The sequence below is a fragment of the Oenanthe melanoleuca genome, chromosome 11 (genome assembly GCF_029582105.1).
Source record: "Oenanthe melanoleuca isolate GR-GAL-2019-014 chromosome 11, OMel1.0, whole genome shotgun sequence".
Lineage (NCBI taxonomy): Eukaryota > Metazoa > Chordata > Aves > Passeriformes > Muscicapidae > Oenanthe > Oenanthe melanoleuca.
The window spans coordinates 2194127-2212341 of NC_079345.1; the positions used below are offsets into that span (position 1 = coordinate 2194127).

Below are 18215 nucleotides of genomic sequence, written 5' to 3' on the forward strand. Positions count from 1 at the left end.
TTTTTTTCCTTTTTCTCCCTTTTTTTTTTAATTTTTATATTTTATGCTGTAAGCTTGGGGAGGGGGTTTCTCCTTTTTTTCCACCTCCTCACCCCTCTTTCTTATTTTTTTCTCCTTTTTCTCCTTTATCTCCCTTTTAAAATTTTTTAATTTTTTAATATTTTTTATTTATTATATATTTTTTAATTTTTTAATTTTTTAATTTTTTTATTTTTTAATTTTTTAATTTTTAATTTTATGCTGTAAGCTTGGGGAGGGGGTTTTCTCCTTTTCTCTACCACCTCACTCCTCTTTCTTCTTTTTTTCTCCTTTTTTTTTTCCTTTTTTTAAAAATTTTTTTTTTTTTTTTTTTTTTTTTTTTTTTTTAATTTTTTTTTTTTTATTTTATGCTGTAAGCTTGGAAAATCACCCCCAGGCCCTGCTGGCCCTGGCACTGGCCCTGCTCTCTGCTGGGAAGGGCGGCTGTGCCGGGTGGCCAGAGCAGCCCCACGCTGCTGCAGCACTAACGAGCTCTGCTGAGCAGAAGGATTAATTAGCTGGGGGGAGAAGGGGGGGATCCTTCTCTGCTGCCACCGGAGCCTGGCACGGGGCTGTGGCACCGGTGGCGTTTTTGGGATGCTCCAGGAGGGGATGTGGCTCTTCCTGGAGCAAATGCCATGAGCCAGGTGGGGAGAGGGAATCCCAGTGCCACGCTGAGAGCTGCTGATCGATCACCCAGGCTCCTGCTCTCTGTATTCCATTTTTTCCCCTTAGAAAAGGAGGCTCAGGGGGAATTTGTGGCTCTGCACAACTCCCTGACAGGAGGGGACAGGCCCAGGTCGGGCTCTGCTCCCAGGGAGTGGCCTCAGGCTGGGCAGGGTTGGATTTTAAGGAAAATTTCAGCAATTTTTATTGCTGTTTCTGTGCCGTTGTCCCTGCGGGAATGGGGACTGAGGGTGTGACATGGATGTGTTAAATGTGTCCTGTGGAATCTAAAATGGCACTACAGGGGACAAAGTGGCAGCTGGTGTCACTGTGTGTGGGCAGGGCCTGGCTGTGGGCTGTGTCCCACGGGCTCAGGGATGCTCAGGAGCGTTGTCACCCTCCTGGAGGGGGGGCCCCAAAGCTGGCTTGGGGCTTTTGGTGGCACATTTAATGGATTTTGGCGGGGGGTGGCTGCGTGCCTTGTCCTCCACCAGCCCCTGGGTGCCCCTCTCCTCTCTGGAGGAGTCACAGGGCAGAGGTGACACCAGGGAGACAAGCAGGGACGTGGTGTCAGGGCCGGGAAGGTCGCGAGGACGCGGAGCTTGAACTTGAATTAGACGGTAATTGCGACGTGCCTAATTACAGGGAAAGAGCAAATCACTGCGGTGCTTCATAAAGTGTCTGACACGGAATAACGAGGATAATTAGCAATCAGACGGGAAGCTGCTGCCTCCCCGGCCCCCCAAAGCCCTGGGGAGCCCCTCTGCCCCTCCCCTCCCCGCAGAGCATCTGGTTTGTCCCCCCCAGCGTGGGACATCTGTCCCCCAGTGCCCCCAGTTTGGGACACTGGTGTGAGGTGCAGCTGGTGGCCGTGTCCCCTGCCCAAGGGGGGTCTGGTGGCTGTGCCAGTGTCCCTTTCTATGTGTGTGTGTCCAGGTGTCCGTCCCCACGCGGATCCGTGTCCAGGTGTCCGTCTCCACCCCCGTGTCCAGGTGTCTGTCCCCACCCCCGTGTCCAGGTGTCCATTCCCAAGCGGATCCGTGTCCAGGTGTCCATCCCCATCCCCGTGTCCAGGTGTCCATCCCCACGCGGATCCGTGTCCAGGTGTCCATCCCCACCCCCGTGTCCAGGTGCCAATTCCCAAGCGGATCCGTGTCCAGGTGTCCATCCCCACCCCCGTGTCCAGGTGTCCATCCCCACCCCCATGTCCAGGTGTCCGCCCCCACGCGGATCCGTGTCCAGGTGTCTGTCCCCACGCGGATCCGTGTCCAGGTGTCCATCCCCACCCGGATCCGTGTCCAGGTGTCCATCCCCACCCCCATGTCTAGGTGTCTGTCCCCACGCGGATCCGTGTCCAGGTGTCCGTCCCCACCCCGTGTCCAGGTGTCCGTCCCCACGCGTGTCCAGCTGTGCAGCTGCTGCCTGCTGCCGGCCGTGCATTAATGCTGCCTGACGCTAGAGCGCACCACAGGCATGTCGTGACATCCTCCCGGGGACGCGGCTCCCAGCAGGGCCACCTGCCCTGCCCACCTGCCCGGGGCCACCCTGCCCCGGCCCCGGAGCAGCCGTGGCCACCCCGCTGGGGACCCGGCTGGCCCTGGTGGCCGCAGGGGCCGTGAGTGGGTGTCAGGGATGGGAGTGATGGTGCCTAATTGCACTCAGAGGGAGTGGGACCCCAAAAAGCGCCCCTGCCATCCCAGCCTGGCTGCTGTCACCCCCGAGGGACCGGGAGGAGGGCAGGGAGTGTCTGGTTTGCAATTAGCTGCAGCTTTTAATGATGCTGCGGTTGGTTTAGGGAATGTGTGTCCCCCCTCAGGGACGCTGGGTTGTGCTGGGGAGCTGATCCTAAACCTCCTGTCCTCCCATCCCAGCACCCAGAGGCTGAGGAATATCCTCCCTGTGGGCATGAAGGGACCTCCCAACCCCAAAATTCCCCTGGTTGAGGGGTGCCAGGCTGCTTTGGTGACTTCACTCCAGCTCCTGCTTTCCTTGAATCCACCTCCCAGTCCAACACCAGCAAGGCCCATCCCTCTGTCCCCTTCCAGCAGCTTCTGGGAATCCCACAGCAGATCCCACTGATTTTTGGGCTGGTTTGGTGCTGGGTTTGCAGAGAGGGCTGAGCACACCGGTGCCACCATGGGGGTGATGTTCCCGGTGTCCCTGAGTGCTGGGGCAGGGTGGAGGTCACGCTTCCTCATCCTCCTGTGCCCATCTCCTTCCCGCCTCTCCTGCTGGCTTCTCCTCTTTTTTGTTTCCCCCTCTTGGAGCAGCTGTTCTCTAATAAGCTGTTAATGATGATACAGTAAGTAGGAGCAGAGAGTCCTGCGGGAGCTGCCACGATTTGTGTAATTGGCCTCAGAGGAGACAGAAGTATCTAATATTTACATGCCGGTATTAGTCCCCTGGGAGCCTGTCTGGGCTGGCACGGGAGGCAGCTCCCAGCCCCAACCTGTCTGCTCCCAGCTGATGGATCCTCAGAACTCACATGGATGGGAATGGGGGGGGATCCCCCCCAAAAAAAAGCTGGGGATGGCTGAACATCCTCACAGCTTGGCACCCAGCTGATTTGTGGGAGCAGTGGGGTTGGGCTGAGCTTCCAGAGGGGGATTCTGAGGTTTGGGGAGCCCTGTGTTGGGTAGGGTGGAGGCGGAAGTCCCAGAGTGAGTTTACCAGGGATCTGACCTGGCTCTTGAGGCACAAACATGTTCCTGAGCTGGCAGTAGAGAGGGATGCTCGCCCTGTGGCCACCAAGCACCCTCTGCCCTGTGCCAGTGGCTGGGGTGGGTCCCTGGGAGCTGTGCTGGAGCTGCTGGAAGGGCAGGTTTGGGAGCAGAGCTGTCACTGTGCTCCCAGTGGGCTGGGCAGGGACTGGTGAAACTGCCCATGGTGATCCTGCCTGCGGCCACAAGGCAGGAATGACAGGGGAAACCGAGGGGCTGAGGAGCAGCCTGCCCACCCTGCTGGCAGCTCTCACCCTGTGGAGCCTTGCCCTGGGCTCCATCCTGGGCTGTAGTGTGGACAGGGCTGTCCCTCGGTACCCCCCGGTGTCCCCAGGGCTCTGGGGTTGTCCCCTCCTGCTGGAGGTCATTCTCTGGCCAGGATTCCCTCAGCTGAGCTGAGCTGTTTTGGGATGCTGGGACTGTGCTCACACTGCACCCCCAAACCTGCAGAGACCCCCCCAAAGTTAGGGACTGGCATGGGGACACCATGGGGCCAGGCAGTGGGTACATCCCAATTCCCTGCCTGGGGTGGGAGTTGGGGGTGCCATGGTCCCCCAGCCCATCTCCCATTGCATCCTGGTGTGCTGGAGGGCCCCCAGCCCTGTGGGATTGCATCCCCAACCTTTTCCAGCCAGATTCCCACTCTCCCATTGCCTTGGCAACCCCCAGCGTGGTGCTCAGTGCCTTCTGCAAGGGGATGTCTCACCTTGTGCCCTCCCCGTGCTGGGGGTGCCCTGAGAGGGATGTGGGGGGCTGATGCAGGTGGTCTGGGGGGTTATTTTGTGGGGTGCCAGGCCGGTGAAATCAGATCAAAGGCGCAGTGTTTTCCAGCTGTTTTCCAAAGGCAAGTGGGCAGCTTTGCTTTGGAGCTGGCCCCATCCTGCCCGCTGGGACTGGGCTGGGAGCCACAGGACCTGGCACAGGGTCTCTGTGGGGTCTCTGGGGGGCTGTGGGGTGGAGGTCGCTGAGCCCTGCTGAGCTCGGGCAGGGATGGCGTGGCTTGCCTGGAGTCCTGCGGTTCCTCGCTGGTGGCACGGGGGTGAGGAGCTGCTGACTTCTGTTCTCCCCTCCTCCCTCCCGCCCTCCTGCCATCCCTCCATCCTTCCCTCTGTCCCTCCCTCCATCCCTTTTCGGTTGTCCTCCCCGCTCAGGACGTTCCAGCCTCTCTGTCCCTGGCTCCCTGCCAGCCCTTTCCCACACTCCCTAATCCCAGGCTCCAGCCCTGGCTGCGGTGCCCTGGGAGCAGCTGCTGAAATCTCCCTGAGCCAGGGAAACAGGACCTGGCCCTTGACCTCCCGGGGAATCTTGGGGGTGGCAGGTTTGGCCTGGGGACAGCAGGGGTGTCCCCAAGTCCCCTGCTGTGTCAGCCACCCCTTGTCCAGGGCAGAGTGGATGGGTTTATGTTGGCAAAGGGTGCAGCTGTGGGGAGCAGGGCAGCACCCCTGGGTGTCCAAGCTCTCGTGGGGTGCAGGGGGGTGTTCACAGCCCCTCACACCCCTGTTTTGTGGGTGTTTGGGGAGGAGATTCCCCCCCTCCCTCCTTCCCTCCCTCCTGCCTGATCTGTTCAATCTGCTAAGCAGTGGAATAGTGCAGCCGCCATCTGTGAGCCTGCCAATAATGGGATTAACTCCTTCCCCTGGCCGGGCCGAGCCTGACGCTCTTTCTGTCACCCCCTTCCCGGGGAACCGCCTCCTCCCGCCTGCGGGGCAGCCAGGACATGCCGGTGCTGATGTTCCAGGGCTGCTGGGACAGCCCGAATTTACCCTCGTGCAGATCTGAGCAGCCAGCATGGACTCACCCTCTCCTGCCTCAGTTTCCCCTCTCTTTCCTCAGTTTCCCCCCTCCCACCTCAGTGTCCCCCCTCCTGCCTGTTTTCCCCCATTCTGCCTCAGTTTCCCCTCCTGCCTAGCAGAGTGGATTTGGGGCTCTGTGCTCCTGGCAGGGCAGGATCCACCTTCCCTGCGTGGGAGTGGGAGCACGGGCAGGGGGAACACTCTGAGCTGTGCCTGGATCCCTGTGCGTGTTTGTGGGTGCCGGTGTTTGAGGCAGAGGAATGTAGGATGCGAGCCCACCCCCCTCCCCCGGGATGCTGCCCGGGGAGGGACGCAGGGATGCAATGATGTAGGGATGCAATGATGCAGGGATGCAGGATGCCAGCCCGACCCCCTCCCCCCGGCATGGGGCAGAGGCGACACCGCACGTGGGGGGGTTGCAGGGACCCCCACCCCCAGCCCTGCAGCTTCAAGCCCTTTTTCCGGGGGCGGGATGCCCCCGCTAATCCTCTTAGGCTGCGCCCCGGAGCAGCTGGCGAGGCTGGCCCGGCCGCTGCCCATCCTCCCTCCCAACAGGTGCCCCCCGGCCCCCTCCCCGCCGGGGCTGGGCGGGGGGCTCGGGGCTCCCCGCAGCAGGCAGCTCCCCCCTTCCCCTTCCCCCGGGGCCGGCCCGGGAGCGCTCATTAATTATCTAATCTTCCCTTTATGTTTAATTTACAGCCCCGCGCGGCTCTGGCCATATGCTGCTTTTGTTGTGTCTGGCTCTTTGTTGTGGCAGGCAGCGGGGGCTGGCGAGACCCCCCCCCCCAACCCACCCCCAGCCTTTGATCCCCCCTCCCCTCGCAGCGCCACCCTCCAGCCACCCCCGCGGCACGGTGGCGAGCCCCGCGGAGGGGGTAAGTGCCTTTTTCTCGGTTATTAATTTCGCTGACCCCCCCGGCTCAGCGCAGCCCCCACCTCCCCGGCAGTGTGTGTGTGTGTGTGTGTGTGTGTCCCCCGCCTCTCGCCGCCGGCTCGGGATGTGATCGCGCGTGTGCGTGTGCGCGGCGCTGCCTCCTCCCGCTGCCGCCGCCGGGGTCAGCGCGCCCCGCACCGCGCCCCGCACCGCGCCCCGCAGGTACGTGCCGGGCAGGCAGCTGCCGGTGCCCTCCCCTCCTCGGGCTGTGCCCCCCAGCATTACCTGTAACCCCCCTCAACACAGCCTGCTGTACCCTCCATCCCATCCCATCCCGTCCCATCCCGTCCCATCCCATCCCATCCCATCCCATCCCATCCCATCCCATCCCATCCCATCCCATCCCATCCCATCCCATCCCATCCCATCCCATCCCATCCCATTCCATCCCATCCCATCCCTGTACCGCCCACCTCTGTACCCCCTAACCCCGGTCTGCACCTCTGCCTGTACCCCCCCTCACACCTGTACCCCTCCACCCCCTCCTGTATCCTCCCACCCCTCTGTACCCCCAAGCCCTGCCTCTGCACCCCTCCCTGTAACCCCCCTGTCCAGCCTTGAGCATTGCTGGGGGGATAAACCCTGTACCCACCCTGACTTGTTGCGTGTCCCCCCCCGATTTTGCTGGGTGTGTTTTGGGGTGCCTGCTGTGGGTGGGTGTGAGGACACAGTGGGGGATCCCCTGTGGCCCCCTGACCTGCGGTGGGTACTTGTGGAGGGGCTTTGTGGAACTTGCTGCAAACTTTGTGTGGTGCTGCCAGGTGTCTTCTGCACTTCCCGTTTCTTCTGTGGTTTGTTTTTTTTTTTTTTTTTTTTAGTAGTAAAGTGTTTTTTCTGCACCCCAGCAGGCCCATACACGGCTCTGAGGGGGTGCATGGGGGGCACCCCAACCCGGGGGCTGCTGCACATGTGCCCACCCTTGGGGGGTTCAGGTCTGGCTCCTGGGGGCAGTAGGTGAAGGGCTTGTGGCACTTGGCCCCTGGCAGCACGAGGCTCTGCCCGTGGGTGATGGGGACACCCCTGGTGCTCTGCTGGGGTGCTGAGCTGGGATTTATCCCCCCAGTGAGAGATGCTGGTGGTCTGTGGGGTGACCCACCTGGGGTTTGGCAGTGCCCAAACCCGCACCCCAGAGCTCGGGGTGGCACACAGGGGGCTGTGCTCGTGCTGCCTGTCTGTCTGTCTGTCTGCACTCCTGCAGCTGCTGCTGCCCGCTCCCTGCCAGCCCAGGGTGAGGAGGGCGCCGTGGGGGGGTGGGTGCCAAGCTGCCAGCCCGCCTTGGCCGGAGGAGCCGTGTGCTGGGCCAGGAGCTGGGCTCGGAGCTCTCAGCAGCGCTGTGAGGTCACTGTGACCGCCAGCAAGGTGGCCCTGCCAGGCTGGGCTGCTCCTCTGTGCCAGGAGCCACGAGGTGGTGGCAGGGGCTGGGCTTGGGGTCACCGAGCCACTCACCAGGTGAACAAATCTCCTTTCATGGGCACAGGAGGCAGCTGGCTCTGCAGGCATCCTGCTGCTGGGCGTTCCAGGGTCTCTGTTGGACAAGGGACTCTTGTCCCCAAGGGGATGCAGTGGCTTGGGGAACCTAAAGGTGGGATGTGGCTGCTGGCAGGGATGATGACATGGGGGTGGCACTGGATGAGCAAGGCACCTGTCCTGGCAGCAGAGGGGAAACAGGGTGGACACCACCAGCACTCCTTGTCCTTGCGTCTGGGGCTGGCAGTCCCCATGCAGCCCCACGTGCCATCAGGGTGACCAGACTGGCCCTTTTTGGTGTTGTTTTCTGCCCACCGGGTGTGGGGAGCTGAGGAGGGGTCATGCCACCCTGCCAGGTGGCCAGTGCTGCCTTGTCCCCATACAAAGTCCCAGCCCCACACCGTGGTCCTTTCCCAAGTGAGTCACCACAGCCAGTTCTCACTGCATGTCACAAGGAGCCATAACAGAGGCTGGGGTCCCCCCAATGCCAGCCCACCCCCTGCCTGTGCCCCACCATCCTGCCAGCTGGGGAAACTGAGGCAGTGGGGCAGGAGGTGGCTTGCCCAAGGCACCCAGTGCCAGTGCTGGGGAGAGCAAACACGACTCTTGGCACGGGCTGGCAGTGCCTGGGGCGATGGTTGCTCTTTGCTGGGCGTGCAGTTTTGCAGCTGCTTTGCAGCAGTCCCAGGGCACTGTACCTGTGTCCCCACAGGTGCCACCCCCTCACCTTGGCGCTGGTGAACGGGGCGATTGTTCCACGGGGGTGGCCGGTGCCCAGCGCTGTGTGTGGCAGGGCTGGCACGGAGAACAGCTTGGCCTTGGCCCCCTGCCCGTTGCCATGCCCTTCTCCAGAGGCAGCTGCTGTGGGCATGGCTTGGCAGCTGTCCCTGCTGCGGGCTCGGCCGGGGCAGGACCCTGCTCGCCCGGGCCACCGGGTCACCTCCGTGCAGGCTTGCAACGCGCGGGGCCACCGCTGTGGTGACTTGGCAGTTCTCAGCTCCGCTTTTCCTCCCAGCTTTCTGTGCCAGCCCCGTCCCTGAAGCAGAGGAGGGGATGAGCAAGGAGCCGAAAAGTCCCTCTGGAGAGGCGCCCGGTGGCGTCACCCCTTGCAGAAGCGATGTGTCAGCTCTGAAAGCCCCTGGTTTTCCACCTTGGAGCTGTGTGCGGGAGGGGGCGGCTCTGCCCTCGGGGTGGTGACATTCCCTGGTCCACGCTCGGTTCCGTGCATCCCTCCCCTCCCAGCTCGCTTGCCAGCTAATGGCGCGGCTTATTCCTATGGCTTTTTAAGTGCTTAATGGCGCGCGGGGCTAATGATGCAGCTCCCTCTGTTCCTGCCGCCTGGATGGATGGATGGATGGATGGATGGATGGTGTCGGATGGCGCTGCCCGAACCTCCGGGAATGGGGACAGGGACAAGGAGGGGCCCAGCCGATGCCCCGCGGAGCTGGGGTTGGGAGCCTGCCTCTCCTCCCTCCCCCTGCACGGCTGCTCGGAGCAGTAATGTCACCATAAACGATATTTATCACGAGGTGATAAAAATCTATTTCCAGCGACCTCTTGGAAATGGCCCTCATAAAACCCGGCAGCAGACGGAGGCAGGAGGCAGACAGCGGGGAGGGGGCACGGGCAGGGAAATGGCTGTAATCAGCCACGGAGCACAGGCTGGATCTGCCGGGGAGCCGGCCCTGCAATCCCCGACCCCGGGAAATTGATGGCAGCCATCAAGGCCAGAGGGCTGCCCGGGCACAGCTGGGAGGATGCTCGGGCATCCCAGGGCTTGAGCATCCTGAGATGCAGCATCCAGGCTGTGAAGGAGGGCCAGAGGGATTTTTGTCTTTAGGTGAACAGTATGAGGGGGTTCTGTTCATCCTTGGGCATTCCCAAGGTGACATCTGAGGGATCCTGGGCTGGAGCTGGTCCTGGAGCAGCAGACTGGGATGGGATGCTGGGCTACCAGCTTTCCTCCAGTGTTCCCAGCCATAGGGATTTCACCCCAGTGCCCCCTGTATCCCTCCTGGGGGACCACCAGAGCCCCCCCAGCTCCATCTCTTCAGTGCTGGTGGCCAGGTGCTGATTCAGCATCCCAACACTAATTACTGAGCCCATAGTGAATCCTGGCTGTAAATTCTCCATCAGGAGTGGGCTGGGTGCTGGAAAATCTCCCTGGCTCCTTTCCCTGCTGATCTGAGCAGGGGACTTGTGATTCTGTGTAATTCATTGGGGTCCTGAGGAGAGGTCTTATCCTCCCCCACCCAGCTTTGGGGTTCCCTGTGCCCCTGTTCTCTCTGCCAGAGGTCATTTCTGGCTGTGTGATGCTCAGCCCAGCTTTGTCCCCTCTAGCACTAGGGAGAGCCTGGGTGACCCCATGTCCCTGCTGCACCCTGGGTGATGCTGCTGGTCTGGAGGCTTTGCCAGGCTGAGGAGACAGAGGACACCTGGGCCACCTTTTTGGGGCTGGGGAGGTGGGATTCACTCCTAAAAATGGGGACAGTGCAGGACCCCCCTTGTTGTCCCCTGGGGGAGGAGATTGTGAGGGAAAACAGCTCCCAGCTGCAGGGTCTAATCTGCTGCCCTGATGAAGAGACATTAATCACTTAAAGTAATTAACTGGGTGGGGCATTGCCTGGACCCCCCCACGTGCCTGGGTGTCCCCTTCTTGGGGTGACTGCCTTAGCGGGGGACACAGCCTGGCGAGGTGGGGGCTGGCTGGGCACGGTTCCTCATGGGGCTGTGCCAGGAGGATGGGGACACCCAGCAGGATGGGAACAGCATGTGCAGAGCCTCAGGATCCCCATGGAGGGACGTGGTGCCGCTCAGGGACTCGGTGCCACCGCGGGGTTCTGCGCCCGCCTGGCCCTGGGGCAGCGGGGTGTGTGTGGCAGGTATTATCCTGCATTAAAGTTTCCCCTTGCAGATGGTTCACGTTTAATCTGCGGCTTAAGGCAGCGCCGGACCTGGCGGTAAGTCCGTCTTTAGATGGCAGGAGGGAGCCGGGAACGGGCGCTAAGCTGCCCGCGGGATGGAGAGGGGGATTGAGGGACACGGATTGAGGCTTTAATGCCGCCGTGCCGCGGGCTGATCGCCCAGCCCGAGCCTGGCCCTCGCTGGGATCGCCGTGCCCCCTCCCCAAGAGGGATGGGGACCCCCAGATGTGTCCCCTCACCCGGCAGAGCCTTGCACCCACCTGGCTGCTCCTCCCTGCCTCAGTTTACCCGAGCTCGCAGGGGTTGGCACGTGTGGGAATGTCCCGAAAACATGAGCCGCTGTGGGGTGGGTGGGGTTTTCCGGAGTGAAAAGCCCCTTGTGGCAGCCTCTGGTTCCCATGGCAGGTATTTAGGGTGGCGGGGAGGGGACACTGGTGACAGACTGCCCGGCAGCTCTGGAGCTGGAGGTGGGTGAGCTGGGCTGGCCTGGGGAGTCCCTGAGGTGGGGATGGGGAGCAGGGGCTGGGGCTGAGCAGCTGCATGTCCTGTGGGATCTCAGCAGGATTTGGGAGGCAGACACCGAGCTGCATCCCTCCCATCCCAGCTTTGGGCCCTGTGGTCTCAGGAGGACCTAGAGCCGGGCCTGGGGTGTGGTGACAGAGGGAGGAGGGAGCTGCAGGGACATCTGAGGCCAGGGGGTGACTGTCCCAGCCAGGGCAGTTTGTGTCAGTGTGGAATGGCAGCATTGCAGCTGTTAACTCTGGAGTCTAATGATGACAGCAGAGGCTCTGTGCTGCACAACCTTGAGGAAATCCTTGCGGATTTGAAAAGGCTGATTGTTCCCTGCAGGGCCCTGCTGCTGCCAGCCCTGCTGTGGGATACTCACATCCTCCTCTGCCTCAGTTTCCCTGCCTTGAAAGGAGGCTGAAGGGAGCATTCCCCAGCCTGGCAGGGACTGGCAAACACGAGCTAGGAACGTGTGTCCCCACGGTGAGACAGGGACCGAGCAGATGCAGATCCCATCCTGCCCAGCCAGCCTGGTGCTGGGCTGATGGAAGGACGAGCACGGGGGGAATTTCGTGTGCACCTGGAGCGTTGTGGAGCACAGCACTGCCCGGGCATGGGGTGGAGGTGCTGACATCCCCACCAGCCACGGCTCTTCGCACAGCCTGGAGAAACTGAGGCACGGGAGGTGCCTGGCGTGGCCAGGGCTGCCGGAGCAGCGAGCAGCCGCCGATCCCCGCGCCCAGAGCCCCCGAGCAGCTCGAGGAAAAGCCGGGAGCGGGCGGCTGCGTGCCCCCCGCCTCCCCCTCCATCACCTCCCTGTTCGCTGGCGAACAAATGTCTGTTCTTGCAAAAAAAAGAAGTGACAGGGGTCGGCGCAGCGCTTTCCACATGACCTGCCCGGGAACAGAGGACGTCTTTGTTAATCCAGCGAGCTGTCAGTTCAGCCTCTTCACAAAAGGCATAAACCACTTATTGCTGCTCTCACCCCTGACCCCGGATCCGCCTGCGCGCCCTCCATTGTGCCGTCTCGAGGAAGCTGGCAAACAATTTCGGCTCCGGCTCCCCATCCCCGCGGGGCCGCCGCTTGCCCCGCCGGCGTGGGGAGCCGCTGCGGGGGACTCCCCCCAAAACACACACACACACACACCCACACACACACACGCACAGAGACACACACAGCACCTCCCCCGGCCGCATCTGCGCGCCCGCCGCCTCGCCTGGCAGCTGCTGCGAGGGGATGGGGGCTGCCACAAAGGGAGCACCTCCCTCCCTCCATCCATCCCTCCATCCCTCCCTCCCTCCCTGCAGCCGTGCCTCCCTCCCGAGGCTGCCGGAGCAGCTGGCAGAAACCCACAGGCTGCGGAGAGGAGGTGCTGGGTGCTGCGCCCCGTGGCCCCCTTAATGAGAGGGGACAAAAGCTCCTTAGGGTCCCTGGCTGGGACGGGCTGGGACGGCGGCTTTAGCCAAAGCCGCTTATGGCCCGGCACAAAGCCGCCGGGAACAGCGCAGCTCCTCGGGGCCGGCGTGGATGGGGCGATGCTTGTGCCCCGCCAGCCTCAGGGTGCCCGGGGGGTCACACGGGGTGACAGCCGGGGGAGGGGGCTGAGCGCGTGGCTGTCGCCCTGTCCCCTCGCTCCCAGCGCCCGGACCCCGCGGCGGGGCCGGTGTGCGCTGGAGCAATTAGATGCAGTCACTTTGGGGCTATATATAACCCAAATTGCTGCCTGCAGCTCGTTAGCTGCTGTCAGAGCCGCTGCGGCCGCGGCGCTGAGGTGGTGTCGCCGAGGGGAGGGGGGGTGGCTGGAGAGTGACGCAGGGACCCGCTGCTCCCTGGGGATGGGGCATGAGGGGGGCTGTGGTCATGCTGAGGTGACCACAGGGTCAGACCCTCGCTGGGGATGGGGTCCTGGGGGGATGTGCTTCACCCCGTGTGTTGCACCAGCTTCTGCTCCGTGTGCAGGGTGGCTGCAGTGACACACGGGGGTCACAGCCAGGCCTGGCCCCCTGCCCGCTGTTCCCAGGGCTCGTGGCACAGCCTGGCTGAGTGTGCTGGGGCATGGGAGGCTGCTGGTGCATCCAGCAGTGTTTCCAGCCTCGCCTGCCCGTGTGGCATCCAGCCTGACCGCAGTCTCCAGCCCCTTCCAGCCGTGCCAGTTCCCGCCCGGGCTCTCGCACGTCGCGGCTCTGCCGGCACACACCGGCACCTCGGGCTGTCTGGGGGCAGCTGCGAGATGAGTGCGAACATATTGTGTGGGCTCCTGGAGCAGGCGTCACGGTGTCGCTGCTGGAGAGCGAGCGGGAACCGCAGCCCTGCCGTGACAAACGGCTCCGGCACAGCCGCGGCCGTGCCCACGCGGGCGCCGCGGCACCGGGACACGGAGCGGGGGTCCAGGTGGGCACTGATGCTCATGGGCAGACCCTCGCTGCACGGTGTCACCTGCCACCACTGAGACCCATCCCTCCAGCTGTATGGAGCCCACATCCCCATCTTGGGAAGGGTTAATGGCGCTCAGTCTGGAGCCTTTTGTTTCTTTCTTTTTTTTTTTTTTTTTTTTTTTCCCCCCTTCCCCTCTTTAATGAGGAGTTAGCACAGCTGTAATTGTAGGTTCCAACTTTCCACCAGCAAACACGGCTGGGAAACTTTAAATACAGTGGAGATGCATGGACCCAGCCACCACCCCTCCCGTGGGCAACCATCAGGGCCAAGCCACGCCGCTAGCAGGGACCCCAGCTCCCCAGGGGCACTGCAGCCTGCTCTTGTGGGAAAACCCTCTGTTTTCAGGGACAAGGATGAGTAGGGCAGAGGCTTCCTGGAGGGAAGAGCAGCTGGAACCGTCTGGGGGGAGCACACGGCAGGGGCTGTGCTGTGATAAAAGCCCCAGCAGGAGCCGGGGGGCTTGAGGGCCTCAGCGACAAAGGGAGCTGGGGGGAGCCTGCTCCTGCAGCCCTCAGCACTCCAAAAACACCTTTTATCCTGAGCGCCGCCTCCCAGGCCTGGGGGGTTTGTGTCCCCCAGGCCTTACAGCCAGCGCTCTCTGCATCCCCTGGGAAGTGCAGGATGCGCCCCTCTGTGCTGGGCATTCTCCTCAGCTCATCCCTCGCTCGCTCACAGGAGCTGGCACCGACGCTGTGCCAAACCCCGCTGCCGCTGCGCCTGTGCCGGCGCTTGCCGGGCTCCGTGCCCGCCGCCGTGCCGGGGTGATGCCAGCCAAGAGCCAAAGATTGCATCCACCCCCGTGCCCCGGCTGCTGCCAGCGCAGGGGTTTTCCGGGGTGCTGCCACCCGGGAGGGGGGAGTTGGGGTGGTGCAGGGGGGTTTGCCGTGCCTGTGGCATTCCCGTGGGCGGCGTTTCCGTGGGCGGCACCGGCGCTGCGCACGCTGCAGCCCGTCCCGGCAGCAGGGGAGGCAGGATGGGGAAGCCACGTTTTTGGGTGTCCCGAAGGCACAGGAAGTGTGCTGGCGTGGCCTTTGCTTTCCCACTCCACCACTGCCATCCCAAAGCTGGGGGCAGAGCTGGCAGGTATTTATTTAGCCCAGTGATGGCAGCAGAAGGAACGTGCCCTTGGTGGGGAGGGACACATTGGGGACAATGGGAATGCTGGACATGAGGACACCATTCCTGCCCTTGGTGCCTCTCTGTCTGCAGGCTGCCATGCAAGGGGGGCACCATGCTGATGGTGTGGGGCACAGGTGACACGGCTGACGTGGGGTATGGCAGTGCCACTCTGTGCCTGTCCCAGATCTATTTTGACCCCACTCAAGCTCTCCATGTCCTTCATACCTGCTGGGGTAGGTTGGGACAGATGCCACCCAGGAGGGGTTTGAGGAGTGTGATGCCATGGGGCCATCCCTGCCAGCTCTGGTTGGAACCTTTTCCCCGTGGTTTTGTCACTTGTGGAGCTGGCCTGCGTGCCAGCTCCATTTTTCCTGTGCTAATAACATCACATAACGATGTCACATTGCTGTCACTTGCTGCACTCCTACCCCTGACCTGGATGTGCCTGAGGCTGTGCCCTGTGTCCCTCATCCCTGTTGTGGATGTCCTGGGAGCTGTTTCAGGCTCCTCCATCTGCATGTCACGAGCGGGCTGGCCTCAGCTCAGCACCATTCAGCAGGCACAGATCCTGCTCCCCTCTCTCCATCCCTGGAAAGATGTGGGATAAGCATCTCCCAGAGCCAGGAGGAGCTCAGGAGTTTCATTACAGTGGGACATTGGGGATCTGCCAGCTCTCCCCTCAAATTTCAGCGCTTGGTGGCAGAGCACCCTTCCCTCCCAGCCTCTTCCCAAGCACCTCAAGGTGCTGCTTAACAAATTAGCACCCAAATCAACCTGCTCACCTCTAATTGGGGGTGAGTCTTTGAGGACATGGCTGGGGAGGAAGGCCCCTGCTCTGAGGGGCTGCTGCCATGCTTTATCTGGGTGGACAGATCCCTCCTAATTGAGCAGATATTCCGTGTTCGCAAACAGATGGCTCCTTTGCATCAATTATTCCTTATCTGTGTAACCGGGGATGATTTGCTGACAGATAGGGCCGGGTGAAGTTAAAGCAAGGAGGCGGCCGGTGCTCTGCACAGAGCCTGGGGGTCCCAGGGGACACGGGTGGGGAGGGGGGGTGGGATCCTGGCTGCCCTTGGGCAGGTGGGACCCATCTCTGCTGCTTTTGCATCTCAGCATCCCCTGGCAGGAAAATAGAGGGGGTGGAGGGTGCTGGTGCTGTGGGGATGATGGGTTGGGGTGTGGGGGGGGTTCCTGGGGAGAAGGAGAGTGCCAGCCTTGGCCCAGCTGTCAAAATCCACTTTCCCCACCAAGACCCTGGTCTGGCACTTCCCAGTTGCGTCTTGCCCAATGCTGCTGTGACACGTGATGGGGAGTAATTAATGCTAATTAATGATTAGCTGCTCCGGGTATCAAAGTGCGCCCCAGCCTTTTCCCATGCCCACAGGTAGGGGATTGCTGCCTGCTGCTGCCGGTGGCATTGTCCTGGGAGGAGGAGCAGTGGCACAGTGTCCCCCCTGAGACATCCCTGCCACCTTCAGGGATCCTACACCAAGCTGTCAGGGGTGGGGACTGATCCCTGGGCTTGTCCCCTGCCCGCTGTGAAAGTCACCTTCTGTTAATCACTGGGAAAGAGAAGAGCATCCCGCCATCACCGGGGCAGCCGGTGGCACCCCGCCAGTTGGAGCTGGGACGTGGTGGCACTCGAGGACTCGGGGGATGTGCCAAGCGCTCGCGGTTGTGCGGCGCTGCCATATGGATTCCATAAATTAAACCTTTCCAGGAAGCAAACGGTAAATTTATACGTCCGCTCGTGTGCGTGGCTCATTGAGTCTAAGGGCTTCCCTGCAAAGCATCAACCAGCCATCCATCTCCATGTTTATGGGAGCAATCCCGAGAAAAACAGGATCAACATAAAACCCTCACCATGGCCCTGATGTCCTCGAATCAGGCGCCCTGTGGATGTCACCTGTGGTAGGGGGAGGTCACCTGCATCCCACCGTGCAGGTGGGCACAGCATGCTGTGAACCTGTGTGTGTCTTTCCCAGGGTGGCACTGGGATGAGCGTGGTGCCACTGGATGTTGCTTTTTTAAAGCTAAACAGGAGCGGTGACAGCCCAAGCTGTGTGCCTGGGCAGGAGGGTGACAGCTACAACAAACCCCCGGGGGGTCGAGCAGGGGGACTGTCCCCAAACACGGCACAGCGGGAATGCCATCCCCATCCCAGCAGCACGTTTCCCTCGCCCGCCTGGCAGGGAAGGCGATGGGGGGGGTTGTTGATCTCGAGTAAACACTGCCCGGTTGAGTAATCGGGAGCTGCCTAACCGGCCAGCTGCCGCCGGCGGGCGAGGGGACGCCGCTTTGATTCATGTCCTCACCCCCCCTGCAGCCTTTCTTGTCTGGCTGCGCTGGGAGCCATCGGCCGGATCCAGCTGTAGCCCCGCGGCGCGGGCTGGCGTGCGGCTCCCGCGCTGCCCACGTGCACCGGCCGCCGGGAAAACAAAAGCATCTTGTGTCTGTGCCCCCCCCGTGCCCCCCACCCGGGCTGGTGCTGCCCTGACCAGGAGACACAACGGCGCTGAGCCTCTGTCCTGCTTCTTCTCTTCCAGGCGTCCTCTTCGTCCCTGGAGACAGCCGCCACCAAGGCTGCGGCCGGTGAGTCCCGGCACCGAGTGGCCAGCGCTGGGGAGAGCCCGGGAACGGGCGGCACTGTCCTGGACGTCGGCCAGCGGACGCCTTTGGATGCGGAGGGTGCGGACGCTGGAGCCACAAGTAGGTGCTACCGAGGGGATACCAGAGGCTGCCATTCCCGAGGGATGACCCCTGTCCCGCTGTGGGGTGGCCATCAGCCCCACGTGCTGCTCGGGACTCCCGGTGAAGGCTCACACCCAGCGGCTTGGGGTTGGGATCCAACACCCGCAGCCCCGCTGGGAAGGTGACCCCGACAGCGCCGCAGTCCCTGGGGCTGTGAGTCAGGCCGTGGGCGCCAGGGAGAGCCGCGGTGCTGGGCCGGCTGTGCTGGGGAGCCGGGGGGCCCCCGGGGCTGGGATGGACCGCGGCTCCGGGGACTCGGCCGCCCTGTCCGTCAGGAGCAGCAGCATTTTTAGGAGAGGTATCATGCGTGCTTCCCGCCTGCCGCCTCCCTGGACCGGCTTGTTTGCCAGCCCTTCCTGGCTGTGCTGGCCCATGCCAGGCTCCTTTGATCCGGTAACAACCGCCAGTGCCGGTTCCTGGCGTGGGGCTGGGAAGAGTCAGGAACCGCAAGGTGCAGCGGGCAGGAAGCTGGGGCAGGCAGGGAGAGCCTGCAGGGCCACGGGGCTGCTTGGCGGTGGGGGTTCGTGACCCCTCACATTCCCTAAGAATGATACTTCTCAGGAATGCAGTGGCCCATGTCACCCATCGGAGGGGTTTGGCTGTGGTTTGGGGTGCTGTGTCCCCCGGGGGGAGAGGGGGGCAGGATGCATTTACGAGCTGCTCACAGCCCAGCCGGCAGTGGTGCGGAGGCAAGCTGGGAGCCGTGGCCTGGAACGGGCCCGCTGGAGTCAGCCCGGGATTTATTACCCTGCCAGTGGCTGCCGGGCAAAGGTGACAGTGACTAATGGCTTGTTACACGCCTGCCACATCTCATCTGCGCGCCGCGTCCGGCTGCTGCGCTCCCAGCCCTGCTGTGCGGGCAGCCTGCGCCGCGTC

At 62.4% G+C, this 18215-nt stretch overlaps 1 protein-coding gene across 2 annotated transcripts in view; it reads left to right on the forward strand.

The window, feature by feature from the left end:
• Positions 1–18215, forward strand: part of GSE1 (Gse1 coiled-coil protein) — a 98218-nt gene that overhangs the window by 17117 nt on the left and 62886 nt on the right. For both annotated transcript variants that reach the window (XM_056500957.1, XM_056500958.1), the window contains exon 2: positions 17135–17297. In XM_056500957.1, the coding sequence (XP_056356932.1) occupies positions 17135–17297 (163 nt within the window). The remainder of the gene's footprint in view (positions 1–17134; positions 17298–18215) is intronic.